Here is a 21,596-nt window from a genome sequence, read left to right as displayed (position 1 = left end):
GCAGAATGCTGTGGTAGCCATGCTGGTTAAGTATGCCCCGAAATCTAAATAATTCACTGACAGTGTCACCAGCAAAGCACCCCCACACCTCCTCCATGCTTCACGGTGGGAACCACACATGCGCAGATCAGCCGTTCAACTACTCTGCATTTCACAACGACACGGCGGTTGGAACCAAAAATCTCAAATTTGGACTCATCAGACCAAAAGGGCAGACTTCCACCGATCTAATGTCCATTGTTCCTGTTTCCTGGCCCTGTCCTTTAGTTGTGGTTTCTTTGCAGCAATTCAACCAATAAGGCCTGATTCACACAGTCTCTTCTCAACAGTTGATGTTGAGATGTGTCTGCTACTTGAACTCTGAAGCATTTATTTGGGCTTTAATTTCTGAGGCTGGTAACTATAATGAACTTATCCTCTGCAGCAGAGGTAACTCTGGGTCTTCCTTTCCTGTGGTGGTCCTCATGAGAGCCAGTTTCATTATAGCGCTTGTTTTTTGCAACTGCACTTGAATAAACTTCCAAAGTTCTTGACATTTTCCGGATTGACCTTCAAGGTCTTAAAGTAATGGACTGTTGTTTCTCTTTGCTTATTTGAGCTGTTCTTGCATCCCTCAGTGCTCCCGAGTGGCGCAGCGGTCTAAGGCACTGCATCTCAGTGCTAGAGGCGTCACTACAGACACCCTGGTTCAAATCCAGGCTGTATCACACCCGGCCGTGATTGGGACTCCCATACGGCGGCGCACAATTGGCCCAGCGTCGTCCGGGTTTGGCTGGTGTAGGCCGTCATTGTAAATTAGAATTTGTTCTTAACTGACTTTCCTAGTTAAAGGTTCAATTTATTAAGCATTTATTTTTTTATAATAAATAACAATATGGACTCTTTTACCAAATAGGGCTAACTTCTGTTTACCACGCTTACCTTGTCACAACACAACTGATTGGCTCAAATGCATTAAGGAAAACTATTCCACAATTTAACTTAAGGCTGCACTTGAAGAAACTTTTAAAGTTCTTGAAATTTTCCGAATTGACTGTCATTTCTCTTTGCTTATTTGAGCTGTTCTTGCCATAATACTGTCTTGGTCTTTAACCAAATAGGGGCAGTATACAGAAGATAGCGCTACCTTGTCACAACACAACTGATAAGGCTCAAACGCATTAAGGAAAGAAATTCCACAATTTAACTTTTAGCAAGGCACACCTGTTAATTGAAATGTGTTCCAGGTGACTACCTCATGTAGCTGGTTGAGAGAATGCCAAGACTATGCAAAGTTGTCAAGGCAAAGGGTGGCTACTTTGAAGAATGTAATGTACATTTTGATTTGTTTAACACTTTTTTGGTTACTACATGATTCCATATGTGCTATTTAATAGTTTGTCTTCACTATTCATCCACAATGTAGAAAACAGTGGAGGGAAAAAGCAAAACCATGGCATGAGTAGATGTCCAAACTTTTGACTGGTACTGTATGAAAATATAATATCACTTATAGCATACAACTACATATATAATAAGTGGTATAGAATATCCACACACACACACACACACACACAGTTGGAGTCATTAAAACTCCTTTTTCAACCACTCCACAAAATTCTTGTTAACAAACCATAGTTTTGGAAAGTCGGTTAGGACATCTACTTTGTGTATGACAAGTCATTTTTCCGACAGATGATTTCACTGTATCACAAATCCAGTGGGTCAGAAGTTTACATACACTAAGTTGACTGGGCCTTTAAACAGCTTGGAAAATTCCAGAAAATTATGTCACGGCTTTAGAAGCTTTCAATAGGCTAATTGACATCCTTTGAGTTAATTGGAGGTGAACCTGTGGATGTTTCAAGGCTTACCTTCAAACTCAGTGCCTCCTTGCTTGACACCATGGGAATATCAAAAGAGATCAGCCAAGACCTCAGAAAAAAAATTGTAGACCTGCACAAATCTGCTTCATCCTTGGGAGCAATTTCCAAATGCCTGGAGGTACCACGTTCATCTGTACAAACAATAGTACGCAAGTATAAACACTATGGGACTACGCAGCCATCATAACGCGTCTCCTTCTTGAGCGGTATGTCTCCTAGAGATGAACATACTTTGGTGCAAAAAGTGCAAATCAATCCCAGAACAACTGCAAAGGACCTTGTGAAGATGCTGGAGGAAACAGGTACAAAAGTATCTATAATCCCAGTCAAACGAGTCCTACATCGACATATCCTGAAAGGCCGCTAAGCAAGGAAGAAGCCACTGCTCAAAAACCGACATTAAAAAAAACAAGGCTACGGTTTGCAACAGCACATGGGGACAAAGATTGTACTTTTTGGAGAAATGTCCTCTGGTCCGATAAAACAAAAATGTATGGACAATGACCCCAAGCATGCTTCCAAAGTTGTGGCAAAATGGCTTAAGGACATCAAAGTCAAGGTATTGGAGTGGCCATCACAAAGCCCTGACCTCAATCCCATTGAAAATTTTTGGGCAGAACTGAAAAAGCGTGTGCGAGCAAGTAGGCCTACAAACCTGACTCAGTTACACCAGCTCTGTCAGGAGGAATGGGCCAAAATTCACCCAACTTATTGTGGGAAGCTTGTGGAAGGCTACCCGAAACGTTTAACCCAAGTGAAACAATTTGAAGGCAATGCTACCAAATACTAATTGAGTGGCATTGTCATGCTGAAACAGGAAAGGGCCTTACCCAAACTGTTACGACAAATTTGGAAGCACAGAATCGTCTAGAATGTTATTGTATGCTGTAGCGTTAAGATGTCCCTTCACTGGAACTATCCCTCCTCCACCAAACTTTACAGTTGGCACTTACGCATTCGGGCAGGTAGCGTTCTCCTGGCATCGCCAAACCCAAATTTGTCCCTTCGGAGTGCCAGATGGTGAAGGGTGATTCAAGAAGCGTTTCCACTGCTCCAAAATCCAATGGCGGCGAGCTTTACACAATCCAGCCGACGCTTGGAAATGCACATGGTGATCTTAGTCTTGTTTGTGGCTGCCAACCCATTTCATGAAGCTCCAGACGAACAGTTCTTGTGCTGATGTTGCTTCCAGAGGCAGTTTGGAACTCAGTAGTGAGTGTTGCAACCGAGGACAGATCATTTAAACGCGCTACGCACTTCAGCACTCTGCGGTCCCGTTCTGTGAGCTTGTGTGTCCTGCCACTTCATGGCTGAGCCGTTGTTGCTCCTAGACGTTTCCACTTCACAATTACAGCACTTAGTGGATCAGGGCAGCTCAAGCAGGGCAGAAATCTGGCGAACTGACTAGTTGGAAATGACGGTGCACGTTGAAAGTCGCTGAGTTCTTCAGTAAGACCATTCTACTGCCAATGTTTGTCTATGGAGACTGTATGGCTGTGTGCTCGATTTTATACAACGGTCAGCAACAGGTGTGGCTAAAATAGCCTAATTCACTCATTTGAAGGGTGTCCACATACCTTTGACCATGTTATGTACGCATGTTGACAGTTACTGTAAGTGATACTATAATTAAGCAATAAGGCCCAAAGGGGTGTCAATATACCACGGCTAATATATATACACACCAATATACCACGGCTAATATATATATACCACGGCTAATATATATACACCAATATACCACGGCTAATATATACACCAATATACCACGGCTAATATATATACACCAATATACCATGGCTAATATATATACCACGGCTAATATATATACACCAATATACCACGGCTAATATATACACCAATATACCACGGCTAATATATATACCACGGCTAATATATATACACCAATATACCACGGCTAATATATATACACCAATATACCACGGCTAATATATACACCAATATACCACGGCTAATATATATACACCAATATACCACGGCTAATATATATACCAATATACCACGGCTAATATATATACACCACGGCTAATATATATACACCAATATACCACGGCTAATATATATACACCAATATACCACGGCTAATATATATACACCAATATACCACGGCTAATATATATACACCAATATACCACGGCTAATATATATACACCAATATACCACGGCTAATATATACACCAATATACCACGGCTAATATATATACACCAATATACCACGGCTAATATATATACACCAATATACCACGGCTAATATATATACACCAATATACCACGGCTAATATATATACACCTAAATATATACCAATATACGGCTAATATATATACACCAATATACCACGGCTAATATATATACACCAATATACCACGGCTAATATATATACACCAATATACCACGGCTAATATATATACCACGGCTAATATATATACACCAATATACCACGGCTAATATATATACCACGGCTAATATATATACACCAATATACCACGGCTAATATATATACACCAATATACCACGGCTAATATATACACACCAATATACCACGGCTAATATATACACCAATATACCACGGCTAATATATATACACCAATATACCACGGCTAATATATATACACCAATATACCACGGCTAATATATACACACCAATATACCACGGCTAATATATATACACCAATATACCACGGCTAATATATATACACCAATATACCACGGCTAATATATATACACCAATATACCACGGCTAATATATATACACCAATATACCACGGCTAATATATATACCACGGCTAATATATATACCAATATACCACGGCTAATATATATACACACGGCTAATATAATATACCACGGCTAATATATATACACCAATATACCACGGCTAATATATATACCAATATACCACTGCTAATATATAATACGGCTAATATATATATACACCAATATACCACGGCTAATATATATACACCAATATACCACGGCTAATATATATACCAATATACCACGGCTAATATATATACACCAATATACCACGGCTAATATATATACCAATATACCACGGCTAATATATATACCAATATACCACGGCTAATATATATACACCAATATACTAATAATATATATACACCAATATACCACGGCTAATATATATACACCAATATACCACGGCTAATATATATACCACGGCTAATATATATATACACCAATATACCACGGCTAATATATATACACCAATATACCACGGCTAATATATATACACCAATATACCACGGCTAATATATATACACCAATATACCACGGCTAATATATATACCAATATACCACGGCTAATATATACACACCAATATACCACGGCTAATATATATACACCAATATACCACGGCTAATATATATACACCAATATACCACGGCTAATATATATACACCAATATACCACGGCTAATATATATACACCAATATACCACGGCTAATATATATACACCAATATATATATACACACGGCTAATATATATACCAATATACCACGGCTATATATATACACACCAATATACCACGGCTAATATATACACACCAATATACCACGGCTAATATATATACACCAATATACCACGGCTAATATATACACACCAATATACCACGGCTAATATATACACACCAATATACCACGGCTAATATATACACACCAATATACCACGGCTAATATATACACACCAATATACCACGGCTAATATATACACACCAATATACCACGGCTAATATATACACACCAATATACCACGGCTAATATATACACACCAATATACCACGGCTAATATATACACACAATATACCACGGCTAATATATACACCACGGCTAATATATACACCAATATACCACGGCTAATATATATACACCAATATACCACGGCTATATATATACACCAATATACCACGGCTAATATATATACACCAATATACCACGGCTAATATATATATATACCACGGCTAATATATACACCAATATACCACGGCTAATATATATACCAATATACCACGGCTAATATATATACACACCAATATACCACGGCTAATATATATACACACCAATATACCACGGCTAATATATATACCAATATACCACGGCTAATATATACCACGGCTAATATATATATACACCAATATACCACGGCTAATATATATACACCAATATACCACGGCTAATATATATACCAATATACCACGGCTAATATATATACACCAATATACCACGGCTAATATATATACACCAATATACCACGGCTAATATATATACACCAATATACCACGGCTAATATATATACCAATATACCACGGCTAATATATATACCACGGCTAATATATATACACCAATATACCACGGCTAATATATATACCAATATACCACGGCTAATATATATACACCAATATACCACGGCTAATATATATACACCAATATACCACGGCTAATATATATACACCAATATACCACGGCTAATATATATACACCAATATACCACGGCTAATATATACACCAATATACCACGGCTAATATATATACCACGGCTAATATATATACACCAATATACCACGGCTAATATATATATACCACGGCTAATATATACACACCAATATACCACGGCTAATATATACACACCAATATACCACGGCTAATATATATACACCAATATACCACGGCTAATATATACACCAATATACCACGGCTAATATATATACCAATATACCACGGCTAATATATACCACGGCTAATATATATATACACCAATATACCACGGCTAATATATATACACCAATATACCACGGCTAATATATACACACCAATATACCACGGCTAATATATATACACCAATATACCACGGCTAATATATACACACCAATATACCACGGCTAATATATATACCAATATACCACGGCTAATATATATACACCAATATACCACGGCTAATATATACACACCAATATACCACGGCTAATATATACACACCAATATACCACGGCTAATATATACACACCAATATACCACGGCTAATATATACACCAATATACCACGGCTAATATATATACACCAATATACCACGGCTAATATATATACACCAATATACCACGGCTAATATATATACCAATATACCACGGCTAAGGGCTCTTCCTAGGCAAGACACAACTGTTAACGGGTGGGGGAGTGGCAGGACAAAGTTAGGGAAACCCTGGCTTAGAGGATACAATATGATCAAGATGGGGGGCGGGCTGTATATTCCAGCTCACCGTTCTTGAAGACCTTCCCTATCCCATTCTTCTGGAACCTGCTGCCCCTGTCTCCCTCCATGTAGGGGAAAACTCGGCCCTGGTGCGTCCAGAAGTAGTCCTTAGAACCAAAGAAGAAAACTGGGAACTCGCCGATCTCGTGGCGAAGGTGCTGGATGTTGGTGGGGATGTTCCGAGGGTGATGGATCTCTGCAGGCCACCACCTGGATAGGGTTAGGGTTAGTTAGGCCAAGGGAGAGAGGAGGCAGTGCTCTACACAAACATACTGCTGACTGACCGGTAGTCTCTGCTAGGTAAAGCTCCGCCATATCTCAGCTCACTGGTCACCATAGCAGCATCAACCCATAGCACGCGCTCCAGCAGGTATATCTCACTGGTCACCCCCAAAGCCAATTCTTCCTTTGGCCGCCTCTCCTTCCAGTTCTCTGCTGCCAATGACTGGAACGAACTGCAAAACTCTGAAGCTGGAGACACTTACCTCCCTCACTAGCTTTAAGCACCAGATGTCAGAGCAGCTCACAGATCACTGCACCTGTACATAGCCCAACTGTAAACAGCCCATCTGTCTACCTCATCCCCATACTGTATTTATTTATTTATTTATCTTGCTCCTTTGCACCCCAGTATCTCTACTTGCACATTCATTAATCTTCTGCACATCTACCATTCCAGTGTTTAAATGCTATTTTGTAATTACTTCACCACCATGGCCTATTTATTCCCTTACCTCCCTTATCCGACCTCATTTGCACATGCTGTATATAGATTTTTCTACTGTATTATTGATTGTATGTTTGTTTATTCCATGTGTAACTCTGTGTTGTTTTATGTGTCGAACTGCTGTGTTTTATCTTGGCCAGATCGCAGTTGTAAATGATAACTTGTTCTCAACTAGCCTACCTGGTTAAATAAAGGTGAAATAAAAAATACAATTTAAAAAAGTTGGCCAGGTCTCTGCACTGACCTGTAGTTGCCCAGTTTGACCCAGATGATGTCTCTGTATTTGGGTTTCTTTCCGGAGCGGCAGTCGTTACAGAACCAGCTGCCGTCCGGCATGGCGATATTCAGACAGTCTGGATGGAACGCTGCTGGACACGACTCACAGCACAGGAGCTGACCACCTACACACACACAGACTTAGAACACAAGGCAACACATCTCTCCTGCTTGGACTACAGACTAACTACTGTTCAGAACACAATTGTGTAGCTGACGTCTGAGTGGTGGTTTCTGCTCTGACATGCACTGTCAACTGTGGGACATTACATAGACAGGTGTGTCTTTCCAAATCATGTCCAATCAATAGAATTTACCACAGGTGGACTCCAATACAATTGTAGAAACATCTAAAGGATGATCAATAGAAACAGGATGCACCTGAGCTCTATTTAGTCTCATAGCAAAGGGTATGAATACTTATGTAAATAAGGTATCTGTTTTTTGTGCTTTGTCATTATGGGGTATTGTGATGTCATTATGGGGTATTGTTTATAGATTGATGAGGGGGGGGAAATAATTTAATTAATTTTAGAATAAGGCTTCAACGTAACAAAATGTGGAAGAGTCAAGGGGTCTGAATGCACTCTATATGCTACTGCGTGACAACAACAAAAAGATCTGTCGACCAACAGCCTATTGACCAAACAATGGACAAGTTGACTAGTTAGTGGCTGTGCATCTGTGTAGTTAGAGTGTGTGTATAGTTGATAGTGTAGTTGGTGGTATAGTTGTGTATCTGTGTAGTTGTGGATCTGTACCTTTGGAGCAGACGAAGCACCAGCTGACGTTGACATGCGAGTGGTGGCTGTAGCCCTTCTTGGGTGAGAAATGGTTGGTGCAGATGATGGTGGTGGGGGTCAACATCTCACTGCCAGCTGCAACACACACCTCTCCTGTATGGTACGCCACCGGGCAGCGCAGGCAACGCATCAGCTTACCTACAATACACCACGATATTAACACACCTGACCCCCAATCCATATGACTGATGAACAGTTCATCAAATGGCTACCTGGAGTATTTGCATTGAACCCTTATTGTATTACGTATTTGTGCAACGACTCTTGCATAGGCTCGATGTACACACTGGACACTACCCACACACACTCACTCACTGGACTCTACCCACACACACTCACTCACTGGACTCTACCCACACACACACACTCACTGGACTCTACCCACACACACTCACCGGACTCTACCCCCCCACACACACTCACCGGACTCTACCCCCACACACACACTCACTGGACCCCCCCCACACACACACTCACTGGACCCCACACACACACACACTCACTGGACTCTTACCAGGACCCCCACACACACACACACAAACACTGGACTCCCCCCCCCCACACACACACACACAAACACTGGACTCTACCCCCCACACACACACACACACACAAACACTGGACTCTACCCCCCAAACACACACACACAAACACTGGACTCACCCACACACACACACTGGAAACACTGGACTCTACCCCCCCACACACACAAACACACACACACACACAAACACTGGACTCTACCCCCCCACACACACACACACACACACACACACACAAACACTGGACTCTACAAACACCCCACACACACACAAACACTGGACACTGGACTCTACCCCCACACACACACACAAACACTGGACTCTACCCCACACACACACACAAACACTGGACTCTACCCCCACACACACACACACACACACACACAAACACTGGACTCTACCCCCACACACACACACACACACAAACACTGGACTCTACCCCCACACACACACACACAAACACTGGACTCTACCCCCACACACACACACAAACACTGGACTCGACCCCCACACACACACACACTCACTGGACTCGACCCCCCCACACACACACACTCACTGGACTCTACACACACACACACACTCACTGGACTCTACCCCCCCCACACACACAAACACTGGACTCTACACACACAAGCACTGGACTCTACCCCCACACACACACACAAACACTGGACTCTACCCCCACACACACACACAAACACTGGACTCTACCCCCACACACACACACAAACACTGGACTACCCCCACACACACACACAAACACTGGACTCTACCCCCACACACACCAAACACTGGACTCACACACACACAAACACTGGACTCTACCCCCACACACACACACAAACACTGGACTCTACCCCCACACACACACACAAACACTGGACTACCCCCACACACACACACAAGCACTGGACCCCCACACACACACAAACACTGGACTCTACCCCCCCCACACACACTGGACTCTACCCCCCACACACACACACAAACACTGGACTCTACCCCCACACACACACACAAACACTGGACTCTACCCCCACACACACACACAAACACTGGACTCTACCCCCACACACACACACAAACACTGGCCGCGACACCCACACACACACAAACACTGGACTCTACCCCCACACACACACACAAACACTGGACTCTACCCCCCCCACACCCACACACAAACACTGGACTCACACCCCCACACACACACACACACAAACACTGGACTCTACCCCCCACACACACACAAACACTGGACTCTACCCCCACACACACACACAAACACTGGACTCTACCCCACACACACACACACAAACACTGGACTCTACCCCCACACACACACACAAACACTGGACTCTACCCCCACACACACACAAACCCACACACACACACAAACACTGGACTCGACCCCCACACACACACACAAACACTGGACTCGACCCCCACACACACACACAAACACTGGACTCGACCCCCCCACACACAAACACTGGACTCTAGCACACACACAAACACTGGACTCGACCCCCACACGCTCACGTGCCTCTAGCCACACACACACTGGACTCTACCCCCACACACACACACAAACACTGGTACCCCCACACACACACACACAAACACTGGACTCTACCCCCACACACACACACAAACACTGGAGCCACACACAAACACTGGACTCTACCCCCCACACACACACAAACACTGGACTCTACCCCCTACACACACACACACTCAAACGTGCCTACCCCCACACACACACACACACAAACACTGGACTCTACCCCCCACACACACACACAAACACTGGACTCTACCCCCCACACACACACAAACACTGGTGCCTCTAGCCACACACTCACACAAACACTGACCTCTTCGCCCCCCACACACACCCACACACACACACAAACAGACTCTACCCCCACACACACACACAAACACCACACACACAAACACTGACCTCACAGCCACACACTCACGTGACTCTAGCCACACACTCAAACACTGGCTCTACCCCCACACACTAGCCACACACTCACGTGCCTCTACCCCCCCACACACACAAACGTGCCTCTAGCCACACGCTCACGTGCCTCTAGCCACACGCTCACGTGCCTCTAGCCACACGCTCACGTGCCTCTAGCCACACGCTCACGTGCCTCTAGCCACACGCTCACGTGCCTCTAGCCACACGCTCACGTGCCTCTAGCCACACGCTCACGTGCCTCTAGCCACACGCTCACGTGCCTCTAGCCACACGCTCACGTGCCTCTAGCCACACGCTCACGTGCCTCTAGCCACACGCTCACGTGTCTCTAGCCACACACTCACGTGCCTCTAGCCACACACTCACGTGCCTCTAGCCACACACTCACGTGCCTCTAGCCACACACTCACGTGCCTCTAGCCACACACTCACGTGCCTCTAGCCACACACTCACGTGTCTCTAGCCACACGCTCACGTGTCTCTAGCCACACACAGGACTCTACCCCCCCACACACTACAACACACATATGATGCTGCTGCCACTGTTTAACTATGCATAGTCACTATACACCTACCTATATGTACATATTATCTCAATTACCTCTACTAAACATACCTTTGCACATTGACTCGGTACTGGTACTCCTATATAGACATATTATTTTGTTACTATTTTTCCTTTAGTTCATGTTACCTTTTTTTTTTTTTTTTAAACCTCTGCATTGTTGATTGAGGGCTCGTAAGTAAGCATTTCACGATACCTTTTCTATTTGGCGCACGTGACAATTAAAATTAGATTTTGATTTATAAAGCCAGGCACATTAACAGTTAGGATATTGATTATAGACATAATTAAGTTGGAGTTTCCACTCTCCTCACTTTTCTTAGAAAATAAGTCAAGGGCTGTTTCCTCATCTCCTCCCTCTGCTGCTGCCTCCATTGTTCTCAACGCCATTATGCCAATCGCAACTTGGTCTTGGAAAAGGCGCTAATTTAAAACCACACTTATGTGTTTCAGAACCACGGACAGCGACCACTATCCAACGTGCATGTTATAAAATTATTTTTATTAGTGTTGCACCATTGTTCTTACATAATATAACCATATATAACCATATGCAATTTCAGTAGCACGTCTTAGTGACGGATTGGGCCATCCCAATGGCCTCCACAACGGATCAGTCCACTCAGACAGGAGCCAGTCAGACTGGTGTCCTGTACACCATGGAAGAAAAAGAAAGTTATATATCCGACTGCACGACTAAAGACATTTCGGTCGACCAACAACCAGCCTACAGATCTCAGAAACTAGCCATTGACTAAATCATCTCAGGGAAAGTGTTAGGGTTTAATGGTCAGGGAACCAGTCTGCTTCACCCTCGGCAGTCTAGGGTTAGGGTACTGACTCTCACCCTCGGCAGTCTAGGGTTAGGGTACTGACTCTCACCCTCGGCAGTCTAGGGTTAGGGTACTGACTCTCACCCTCGGCAGTCTAGGGTTAGGGTACTGACTCTCACCCTCGGCAGTCTAGGGTTAGGGTACTGACTCACCCTTGGTAGCCTTGGGTTTAGAGTGGCAGCTGAGACAGGAGTGGAGGGGGCAGCGGAGGCCCTTGTCGAAAACCGTGAGGGCGTTGGGGCGGACGCAGGCTTCATGGTAGAACTTCCCACAGTGCTGCACGTTACAGCGATGCACCTCCCCCTCCGACAGCTTACAGCTGAAACACTGGTGCACCCCTGGAGAGAGACGGAGTCAGGGTGAACACTGGAGAGAGAGACGGAGTCAGGGCAAACACTGGAGAGAGAGACGGAGTCAGGGCGAACACTGGAGAGAGAGACGGAGTCAGGGCGAACACTGGAGAGAGAGACGGAGTCAGGGCGAACACTGGAGAGAGAGACGGAGTCAGGGCGAACACTGGAGAGAGAGAGAGAGACGGAGTCAGGGCGAACACTGGAGAGAGACGGAGTCAGGGCGACACTGGAGAGAGAGAGAGAGACGGAGTCAGGGCGAACACTGGAGAGAGAGAGAGACGGAGTCAGCGCAAACACTGGAGAGAGAGAGAGAGACGGAGTCAGGGCAAACACTGGAGAGAGAGAGAGAGAGAGACGGAGTCAGGGCGAACACTGGAGAGAGAGAGAGAGAGACGGAGTCAGGGCGAACACTGGAGAGAGAGAGAGAGACGGAGTCAGGGCGAACACTGGAGAGAGAGAGAGAGACGGAGTCAGGGCGAACACTGGAGAGAGAGAGAGAGACGGAGTCAGGGCGAACACTGGAGAGAGAGAGAGACGGAGTCAGCGCAAACACTGGAGAGAGAGAGAGAGAGAACAGAGAGAGAGAGAGACTGAGTCAGGGCGAACACTGGAGAGAGAGAGAGAGTCAGGGGCGAACACTGGAGAGAGAGAGACGGAGTCAGGGCGAACACTGAGAGAGAGAGACGGAGTCAGGGCGAACACTGGAGAGAGAGAGACGGAGTCAGGGCGAACACTGGAGAGAGAGAGAGACGGAGTCAGGGCGAACACTGGAGAGAGAGAGACGGAGTCAGGGCGAACACTGGAGAGAGAGAGACGGAGTCAGGGCGAACACTGGAGAGAGAGAGACGGAGTCAGGGCGAACACTGGAGAGAGAGAGACGGAGTCAGGGCGGGAGATGGGTTAACCAGTCATTACCTGAGCTGCTACAGACAGGATGACCCTGCTCTTACCTGAGGTGCAGTCTGGACAGAGCAGCTTGTCCTGTGGTTTCAAGGTGGATCCTAGACAGGAGAGGTGAAAGGACCCACAGCACTGACCCTCACATGGCACCACATCCTCTCCAGCCTTCTCACACACCTATAACAAACACCGTCAGCAACATAGTGAACCCCACACCGACGACAGACAGCAACATAATGAACCCCACACCGACAACAGTCAGACAGCAGCATAGTGAACCCCACACCGACAGCAGCATAGTGAACCCCACACCGACAACAGTCAGACAGCAGCATAATGAACCCCACACCGACAACAGTCAGACAGCAGCATAATGAACCCCACACCGACAACAGCATAGTGAACCCCACACCGACAACAACATAATGAACCCCACACCGACAACAGACAGCAGCATAGTGAACCCCACACTGACAACAGACAGCAGCATAGTGAACCCCACACTGACAACAGACAGCAGCATAGTGAACCCCACACTGACAACAGACAGCAGCATAGTGAACCCCACACTGACAACAGACAGCAGCATAGTGAACCCCACACTGACAACAGACAGACAGCAGCATAGTGAACCCCACACTGACAACAGACAGACAGCAGCATAGTGAACCCCACACCGACAACAGAACACACTGAAACTCCTCCCCCAACCCCAGGAGATGAGCTGTTCTCACCTGACAGACAGATTCCTTCTTGGGGCCTCCTCCGTTAGTCTTCTTGGTCCCGTTGGTCTGGTCTATGCTGTCACTGGGGGACTCTGGACGCTCCTCAAAGCCAGAGCCCTCTGGCTCAGGACTGGCTGCTGCTCTCTTCCTCTTCTTGGTCTGGGAGGCTGCTAATTGGCTGGCTGAGTCCAGCCTCCTCTTCCTGATTGGCTTTGTCTTCTCTAGTTCTTTAGAACTCGTGAATCCTTTAACGTGTGTCTCCGTTTTCTTTCTGTTTCTCTTCTTCGTGGGGGTGGAGGACTCTGCTGACACAGCCTGTGGTTAGAGTTAGGAGAGGAAGATCTGACTCGTCATCATCATCATGAACATCTAAAAAGGCAACATACTGGCAGTGTTTTCCAAAAGTAGAGTAGCCAGCCAACTAGAAAAAGGGGCCAGACAGGTTCCCACGGGCCAGCTTGGTGTTGGTGGCCTCCGGGACATTCTAATGCCTTGATTCCATCCAAAACACGCAGCTAAATGATTTAATGCTTTAATTGAGTTTACTTCCCAGAGAAAAAGTCCTGCGGGGTCTAGTTTAGTCTTATCTTGATTATTGTCCGGTCCTGTGATCGAGTGCTGCAAGGATAGACCTAGTTAAGCTGCAGCTTTCGGGCTGCGTGTGTGCGTATTGATGCGTAGTAGAGGTTGACCGATTAATCGGAATGGCCGATTTCAAGTTTTCATAACAATCCGAAATCGGTATTTATGGACACCGATTTGGCCTAATTTGTTTTACACCTTTATTTAACTGGGCAAGTCAGTTAAGAACACATTCTTATTTTCAATGACGGCCTAGGAACGGTTAGGGTTAACTGCCTTGCTCAAGGGCAGAACGACAGATTTTGACATTGTTAGCTCGGGGATTCAATCTTGCAACCTTACAGTTCACTAGTCCAACGCTCTAACCACCTGCCTCTCATTGCACTCCACGAGGAGCCTGCCTGTTACGCGAATGCAGTAGAAGCCAAGGTAAGTTGCTAGCTAGCATTAAACCTATCTTATAAAAAACAATCAATCAATCACTAGTTAACTACACATGGTTGATATTACTAGTTTATCTAGCGTGTCCTACATTGCATATAATCGATGCAGTGCGTATTCGCGAAAAAGGACCGTCTTTGCTCCAATGTGTACCTAACCAGAAACATCAATGCCTTTCTTAAAATCAATACACAGCAGTATATATTTTTAAACCTGCATATTTAGCTAAAAGAAATCCAGGTTAGCAGGCAATATTAACCAGGTGAAATTGTGTCACTTCTCTTGCGTTCATTGCACGCAGTCAGTGTATATGCAACAGTTTGGGCTGCCTAACTTGCCAGAATTTTACATAATTATGACATAACATTGAAGGTCGTGCAAGGTAACAGGAATATTTAGACTTATGGTTGCCACCTGTTAGATAAAATATGGAACGGTACCGTATTTCACTGAAAGAATAAACGTCTTGTTTTCGAGATGATAGTTTCCGGATTCGACCATATTAATGACCTAAGGCTCGTATTTCTGTGTGTTATTATGTTATAATTAAGTCTATGATTTGATAGAGCAGTCTGACTGAGCGGTGGTAGGCAGCAGCAGGTTTGTAAGCATTCATTCAAACAGCACTTTCCTGCATTTTACCAGCAGCTCTTTGCTGTGCTTCAAGCCTTGCGCTGTTTATGACTTCAAGCCCATCAACTCCCGAGATGAGGCTGGTGTAACCGATGTGAAATGGCTAGCTAGTCAGCAGGGTGCGCGCTAATAGCGTTTCAAACGTCACTCGCTCCGAGACTTGGAGTAGTTATTCCCCTTGCTCTGCATGGGTAACGCTGCTTCGAGGGTGGCTGTCGTTGTGTTCCTGGTTCGAGCCCAGGTAGGAGCGAGGAGAGGGACGGAAGCTATACTGTTACACTGGAAATACTAAAGTGCCTATAAGAACATCCAATAGTCAAAAGGTATATGAAATACAAATCGTAGAGAGAAATAGTCCTATAATTCCTATAACTACAACCTAAAACCTCTTACCTGGGAATATTGAAGACTCATGTTAAAAGGAACCACCAGCTTTCATATGTTCTCATGTTCTGAGCAAGGAACTGAAACGTTAGCTTTCTTACATAGCACATATTGCACTTTTACTTTCTTCTCCAACACTTTGTTTTTGCATTATTTAAACCAAATTGAACGTTTCATTATTTACTCGAGGCTAAATTTATTTATTGATGTATTATATTAAGTTAAAATAAGTGTTCATTCAGTATTGTTGTAATTGTCTATATTACAAATGTAAAAAATAAATACAAATCGTCCGATTGATCGGTATCGGCTTTTTTGGTCCTCCAATAATCGGTATCGGCGTAAAAAAAATACTATTCGGTCGACCTCTAATATGTAGGCTGTGTGTGTGTGTATTGATACGTAGGTTGTGTGTGTGTGTGTATTGATACGTAGGCTGTGTGTGTGTGTGTGTGTGTGTGTGTGTGTGTGTGTGTGTGTGTGTGTGTGTGTGTGTGTGTGTGTGTGTGTATTGATTCGTAGGCTGTGTGTGTGTGTGTGTGTGTGTGTATATTGATACGTAGGCTGTGTGTGTGTGTGTGTGTGTGTGTATTGATACGTAGGCTGTGTGTGTGTGTGTGTGTGTGTATATTGATACGTAGGCTGTGTGTGTGTGTGTGTGTGTATTGATGTGGCTGTGTGTGTGTGTGTGTGTATGTGATACGTAGGCTGTGTGTGTGTGTGTGTGTGTGTGTGTGTGTGTGTGTATTGATACGTAGGCTGTGTGTGTGTGTGTATTGATACGTAGGCTGTGTGTGTGTGTGTATTGATACGTAGGCTGTGTGTGTGTGTGTGTGTGTATTGATACGTAGGCTGTGTGTGTGTGTATTGATACGTAGGCTGTGTGTGTGTGTGTATTGATACGTAGGCTGTGTGTGTGTGTGTGTTGATACGTAGGCTGTGTGTGTGTGTGTGTGTTGATACGTAGGCTGTGTGTGTGTGTTGATACGTAGGCTGTGTGTGTTGATACGTAGGCTGTGTGTGTGTGTGTGTGTTGATACGTAGGCTGTGTGTGTGTGTGTGTGTGTGTGTGTGTGTGTGTGTGTGTGTGTGTGTGTGTGTGTGTGTGTGTGTGTGTGTGTGTTGATACGTAGGCTGTGTGTGTGTGTGTGTGTGTGTGTGTTGATACGTAGGCTGTGTGTGTGTGTATTGATACGTAGGCTGTGTGTGTGTGTATTGATACGTAGGCTGTGTGTGTGTGTGTGTGTGTGTGTGTGTGTGTGTGTATTGATACGTAGGCTGTGTGTGTGTGTATTGATACGTAGGCTGTGTGTGTGTGTGTATTGATACGTAGGCTGTGTGTGTGTGTGTGTGTGTGTGTGTGTTGATACGTAGGCTGTGTGTGTGTGTATTGATACGTAGGTGTGTGTGTGTGATACGTAGGCTGTGTGTGTGTGTGTGTGTGTGTGTGTGTGTGTGTGTGTGTGTGTGTGTGTGTGTGTGTGTGTGTGTGTGTGTGTGTGTGTTGATACGTAGGCTGTGTGTGTGTGTGTGTGTGTTGATACGTAGGCTGTGTGTGTGTGTGTGTGTGTGTGTGTGTTGATACGTAGGCTGTGTGTGTGTGTGTTGATACGTAGGTGTGTGTGTGTGTGTGTTGATACGTAGGCTGTGTGTGTGTGTGTGTGTTGATACGTAGGCTGTGTGTGTGTGTGTGTGTTGATACGTAGGTGTGTGTGTGTGTGTGTGTGTGTGTGTGTTGATACGTAGGCTGTGTGTGTGTGTGTGTGTGTGTGTGTTGATACGTAGGGTGTGTGTGTGTGTGTGTGTGTGTGTGTGTTGATAAGTAGGCTGTGTGTGTGTGTGTGTGTGTGTGTGTGTGTGTGTGTGTTGATACGTAGGCTGTGTGTGTGTGTGTGTGTGTGTGTGTGTTGATACGTAGGCTGTGTGTGTGTGTGTGTGTGTGTGTGTGTGTGTGTGTGTGTGTGTGTGTGTGTGTGTGTATTGATACGTAGGCTGTGTGTGGTCTAGGCCACCACCTGCCGCCCCATGTGGTCTAGGCCAGGAACTCTGCCTAGAAGTCCAGCATCCCGGAGTTGCCTTTTCACTGTTGACGTTGAGACTGGTGTTTTGCGGGTACTATTTAATGAAGCTGCCAGTTGAGGACTTGTGAGGTGTCTGTTTTTCAAACTAGACACACTAATGTACTTGTCCTCTTGCTCATTTGTGCACCGGGGCCTCTCACTCTTTCTTTTCTGGTTAGAGGCAGTTTGCGCTGTTCTGTGAAGGGAGTAGTACACCGTGTTGTACGAGATCTTCAGTTTCTTGACAACTTCTCGCATGGAACAGCCTTCATTTCTCAGAACGAGACTAGACTGATGCGTCTCAGAAGAAAGTTATTTGTTTCTGGCCATTTTGAGCCTGTAATCGAACCCACGAATGCTGATTGTCCAAATACTCAACTAGTATAAAGGCCAGTTTTACTGCTTCTTTAAATCAGGACAACAGTTTTCAGCTGTGCTAACATAATTGAAAAAGGGTTTTCTAATGATCAATTAGCCTTTTAAAATGATACACTTGTATTAGCTAAAACAACGTGCCATTGGAACACAGGAGTGATGGTTGTTGATAATGGGCCTCTATGCCTATTTTTTATACCTTTATTTAACCAGGCAAATCAGAACAAATTCTTATTTTCAATGACGGCCTAGGAACAGTGGGTTAACTGCCTGTTCAGGGGCAGAACGACAGATTTGTACCTGGTCAGCTCGGGGATTTGAACTTGCAACCTTTCGGTTACTACCCTGCCGCCCCAATGTAGATATGTAGATATTCCCTTAAAATATATGTATATATATATATATATATATCGTTTCCAGCTACAATAGTAATTTACAACATTAATGTCTCCACTGTATTTCTGATCAATTTGATGTTATTTGAAGGACAATTTTTATTTTTTTGCTTTTCTTTAAAAAACAAAGGACATTTCTCAGTGACCCCAAACTTTTGAACAGCAGTGTATACACAGCCATGTTCTTCTCATGCTCCCTACACACAGCCATGTTCTTCTCATGCTCCCTACACACAGCCATGTTCTTCTCATGCTCCCTACACACAGCCATGTTCTTCTCATGCTCCCTACACACAGCCACATGCTCCCTACACACAGCCATGTTCTTCTCATGCTCCCTACACACAGCCATGTTCATCTCATGCTCCCTACACACAGCCATGTTCTTCTCATGCTCCCTACACACAGCCATGTTCTTCTCATGCTCCCTACACACAGCCATGCTCTTCGCATGCTCCCTACACACAGCCATGTTCTTCTCATGCTCCCTACACACAGCCATGTTCTTCTCATGCTCCCTACACACAGCCATGTTCTTCTCATGCTCCCTACACACAGCCATGTTCTTCTCATGCTCCCTACACACAGCCATGTTCTTCTCATGCTCCCTACACACAGCCATGTTCTTCTCATGCTCCCTACACACAGCCATGTTCTTCTCATGCTCCCTACACACAGCCATGTTCTTCGCATGCTCCCTACACACAGCCATGTTCTTCTCATGCTCCCTACACACAGCCATGTTCTTCTCATGCTCCCTACACACAGCCATGTTCTTCTCATGCTCCCTACACACAGCCATGTTCTTTTCCAATTACTGTGTGTGTATCGCGAAGTTATTTTTATTCCTCATGTCATTATTTCTATTTAATAATATCTTTAACTCTGCGTTGTTGGAAACGGACACATAAGTAAGCATTTTACTGTTAGTCTACACCCGTTGTCTACAAAGCATGTGACAATTCAAATGTGAGTAAATGGCCTATGCACCACGACTCTGCGTGACTGGCGATGTGAAACACAAAATTAAATAAATTAATTTGCCAGAAAACTAGGCTAAGTTAATTTCGACTCATCATTCGTTACCCCTTACCATTGTAATGTATGTGCAAATTCACTCGAAGGAGCATCATGCTCTCTCCCTCTTTAATGTAATGAAATTTGACTGCGTTCAGCTACAGCGCACACATCACACAGGTACCAGGAGGTGGAACAGTGTCAAACCAGCAGTGTCCCCTGTCATTGCTCGCTTTGTGACTGACAGGTGACTTTCCTCTCAATAGATCGCTAAGAGATGCATATCGTTCATTCTAGCAGGAGAGGGCTCAACTTAATTTTCTGACTACAGAATTTAAACTTTTAACTGAAAAGTAGCCTGGTTAATATGAAGTGGAAAAAGTCTTACCGGCTGTTTAGCTGACAACCAGTGCAAATGGTCATACTGGACACACCACCGTTTCATTCCGTATAATAACTCACCTTCTGTTTGTCACCAACTCCGTGTTTCTTCTTGGGTTGTTGGTCCTTGTCCTCATCCATCTCTAAAGCTTGTTTACAAGGCAGCTGCTTCTTCTGAGGATCCTTCTTACCTGGAAACAAGTTAGAGGCCAGATTGTGGTAAAACTACAACTGACAGACCCTCATGAGAAACATTCACCTGATCAGTAGCGACCGTGGAACTAACGGCAAGTATGAACAACAACTTTTCACCTTTAGGTTCTTCCTTCAGCTGTTCTTTAACAGGAAAGGTATTGGTACCTTTCTTAGCTAGGAGGAAAACCGAAAATGTTAGCTGATCTGACACATTTTACAAAACTAAACGAACCCCTACCTATAACTGACGATATGTTGATATGA

At 44.5% G+C, this 21,596-nt stretch overlaps 1 protein-coding gene across 5 annotated transcripts in view; it reads right to left on the bottom strand.

Annotated features, from left to right (window-relative positions):
• The window catches only part of LOC135508550 (histone-lysine N-methyltransferase NSD2-like), a 48,151-nt gene that overhangs the window by 20,468 nt on the left and 6,087 nt on the right, over positions 1–21,596 (bottom strand). For 4 of the 5 annotated variants that reach the window (XM_064928809.1, XM_064928813.1, XM_064928810.1 and 1 more), the window contains exons 7-14: positions 21,450–21,506; positions 21,219–21,328; positions 14,879–15,184; positions 14,195–14,321; positions 13,044–13,229; positions 8,916–9,095; positions 8,123–8,279; positions 7,159–7,361 (exon numbers count right to left, since the gene is read on the bottom strand). In XM_064928809.1, coding sequence (XP_064784881.1) covers positions 7,159–7,361; positions 8,123–8,279; positions 8,916–9,095; positions 13,044–13,229; positions 14,195–14,321; positions 14,879–15,184; positions 21,219–21,328; positions 21,450–21,506 — 1,326 coding nt within the window. The remainder of the gene's footprint in view (positions 1–7,158; positions 7,362–8,122; positions 8,280–8,915; positions 9,096–13,043; positions 13,230–14,194; positions 14,322–14,878; positions 15,185–21,218; positions 21,329–21,449; positions 21,507–21,596) is intronic. The other variant, XM_064928811.1, reaches the window with a different exon arrangement.

Source organism: Oncorhynchus masou, chromosome 21, assembly GCF_036934945.1.
Source record: "Oncorhynchus masou masou isolate Uvic2021 chromosome 21, UVic_Omas_1.1, whole genome shotgun sequence".
Lineage (NCBI taxonomy): Eukaryota > Metazoa > Chordata > Actinopteri > Salmoniformes > Salmonidae > Oncorhynchus > Oncorhynchus masou.
This window is presented reverse-complemented; position numbering and strand designations above follow the sequence as displayed.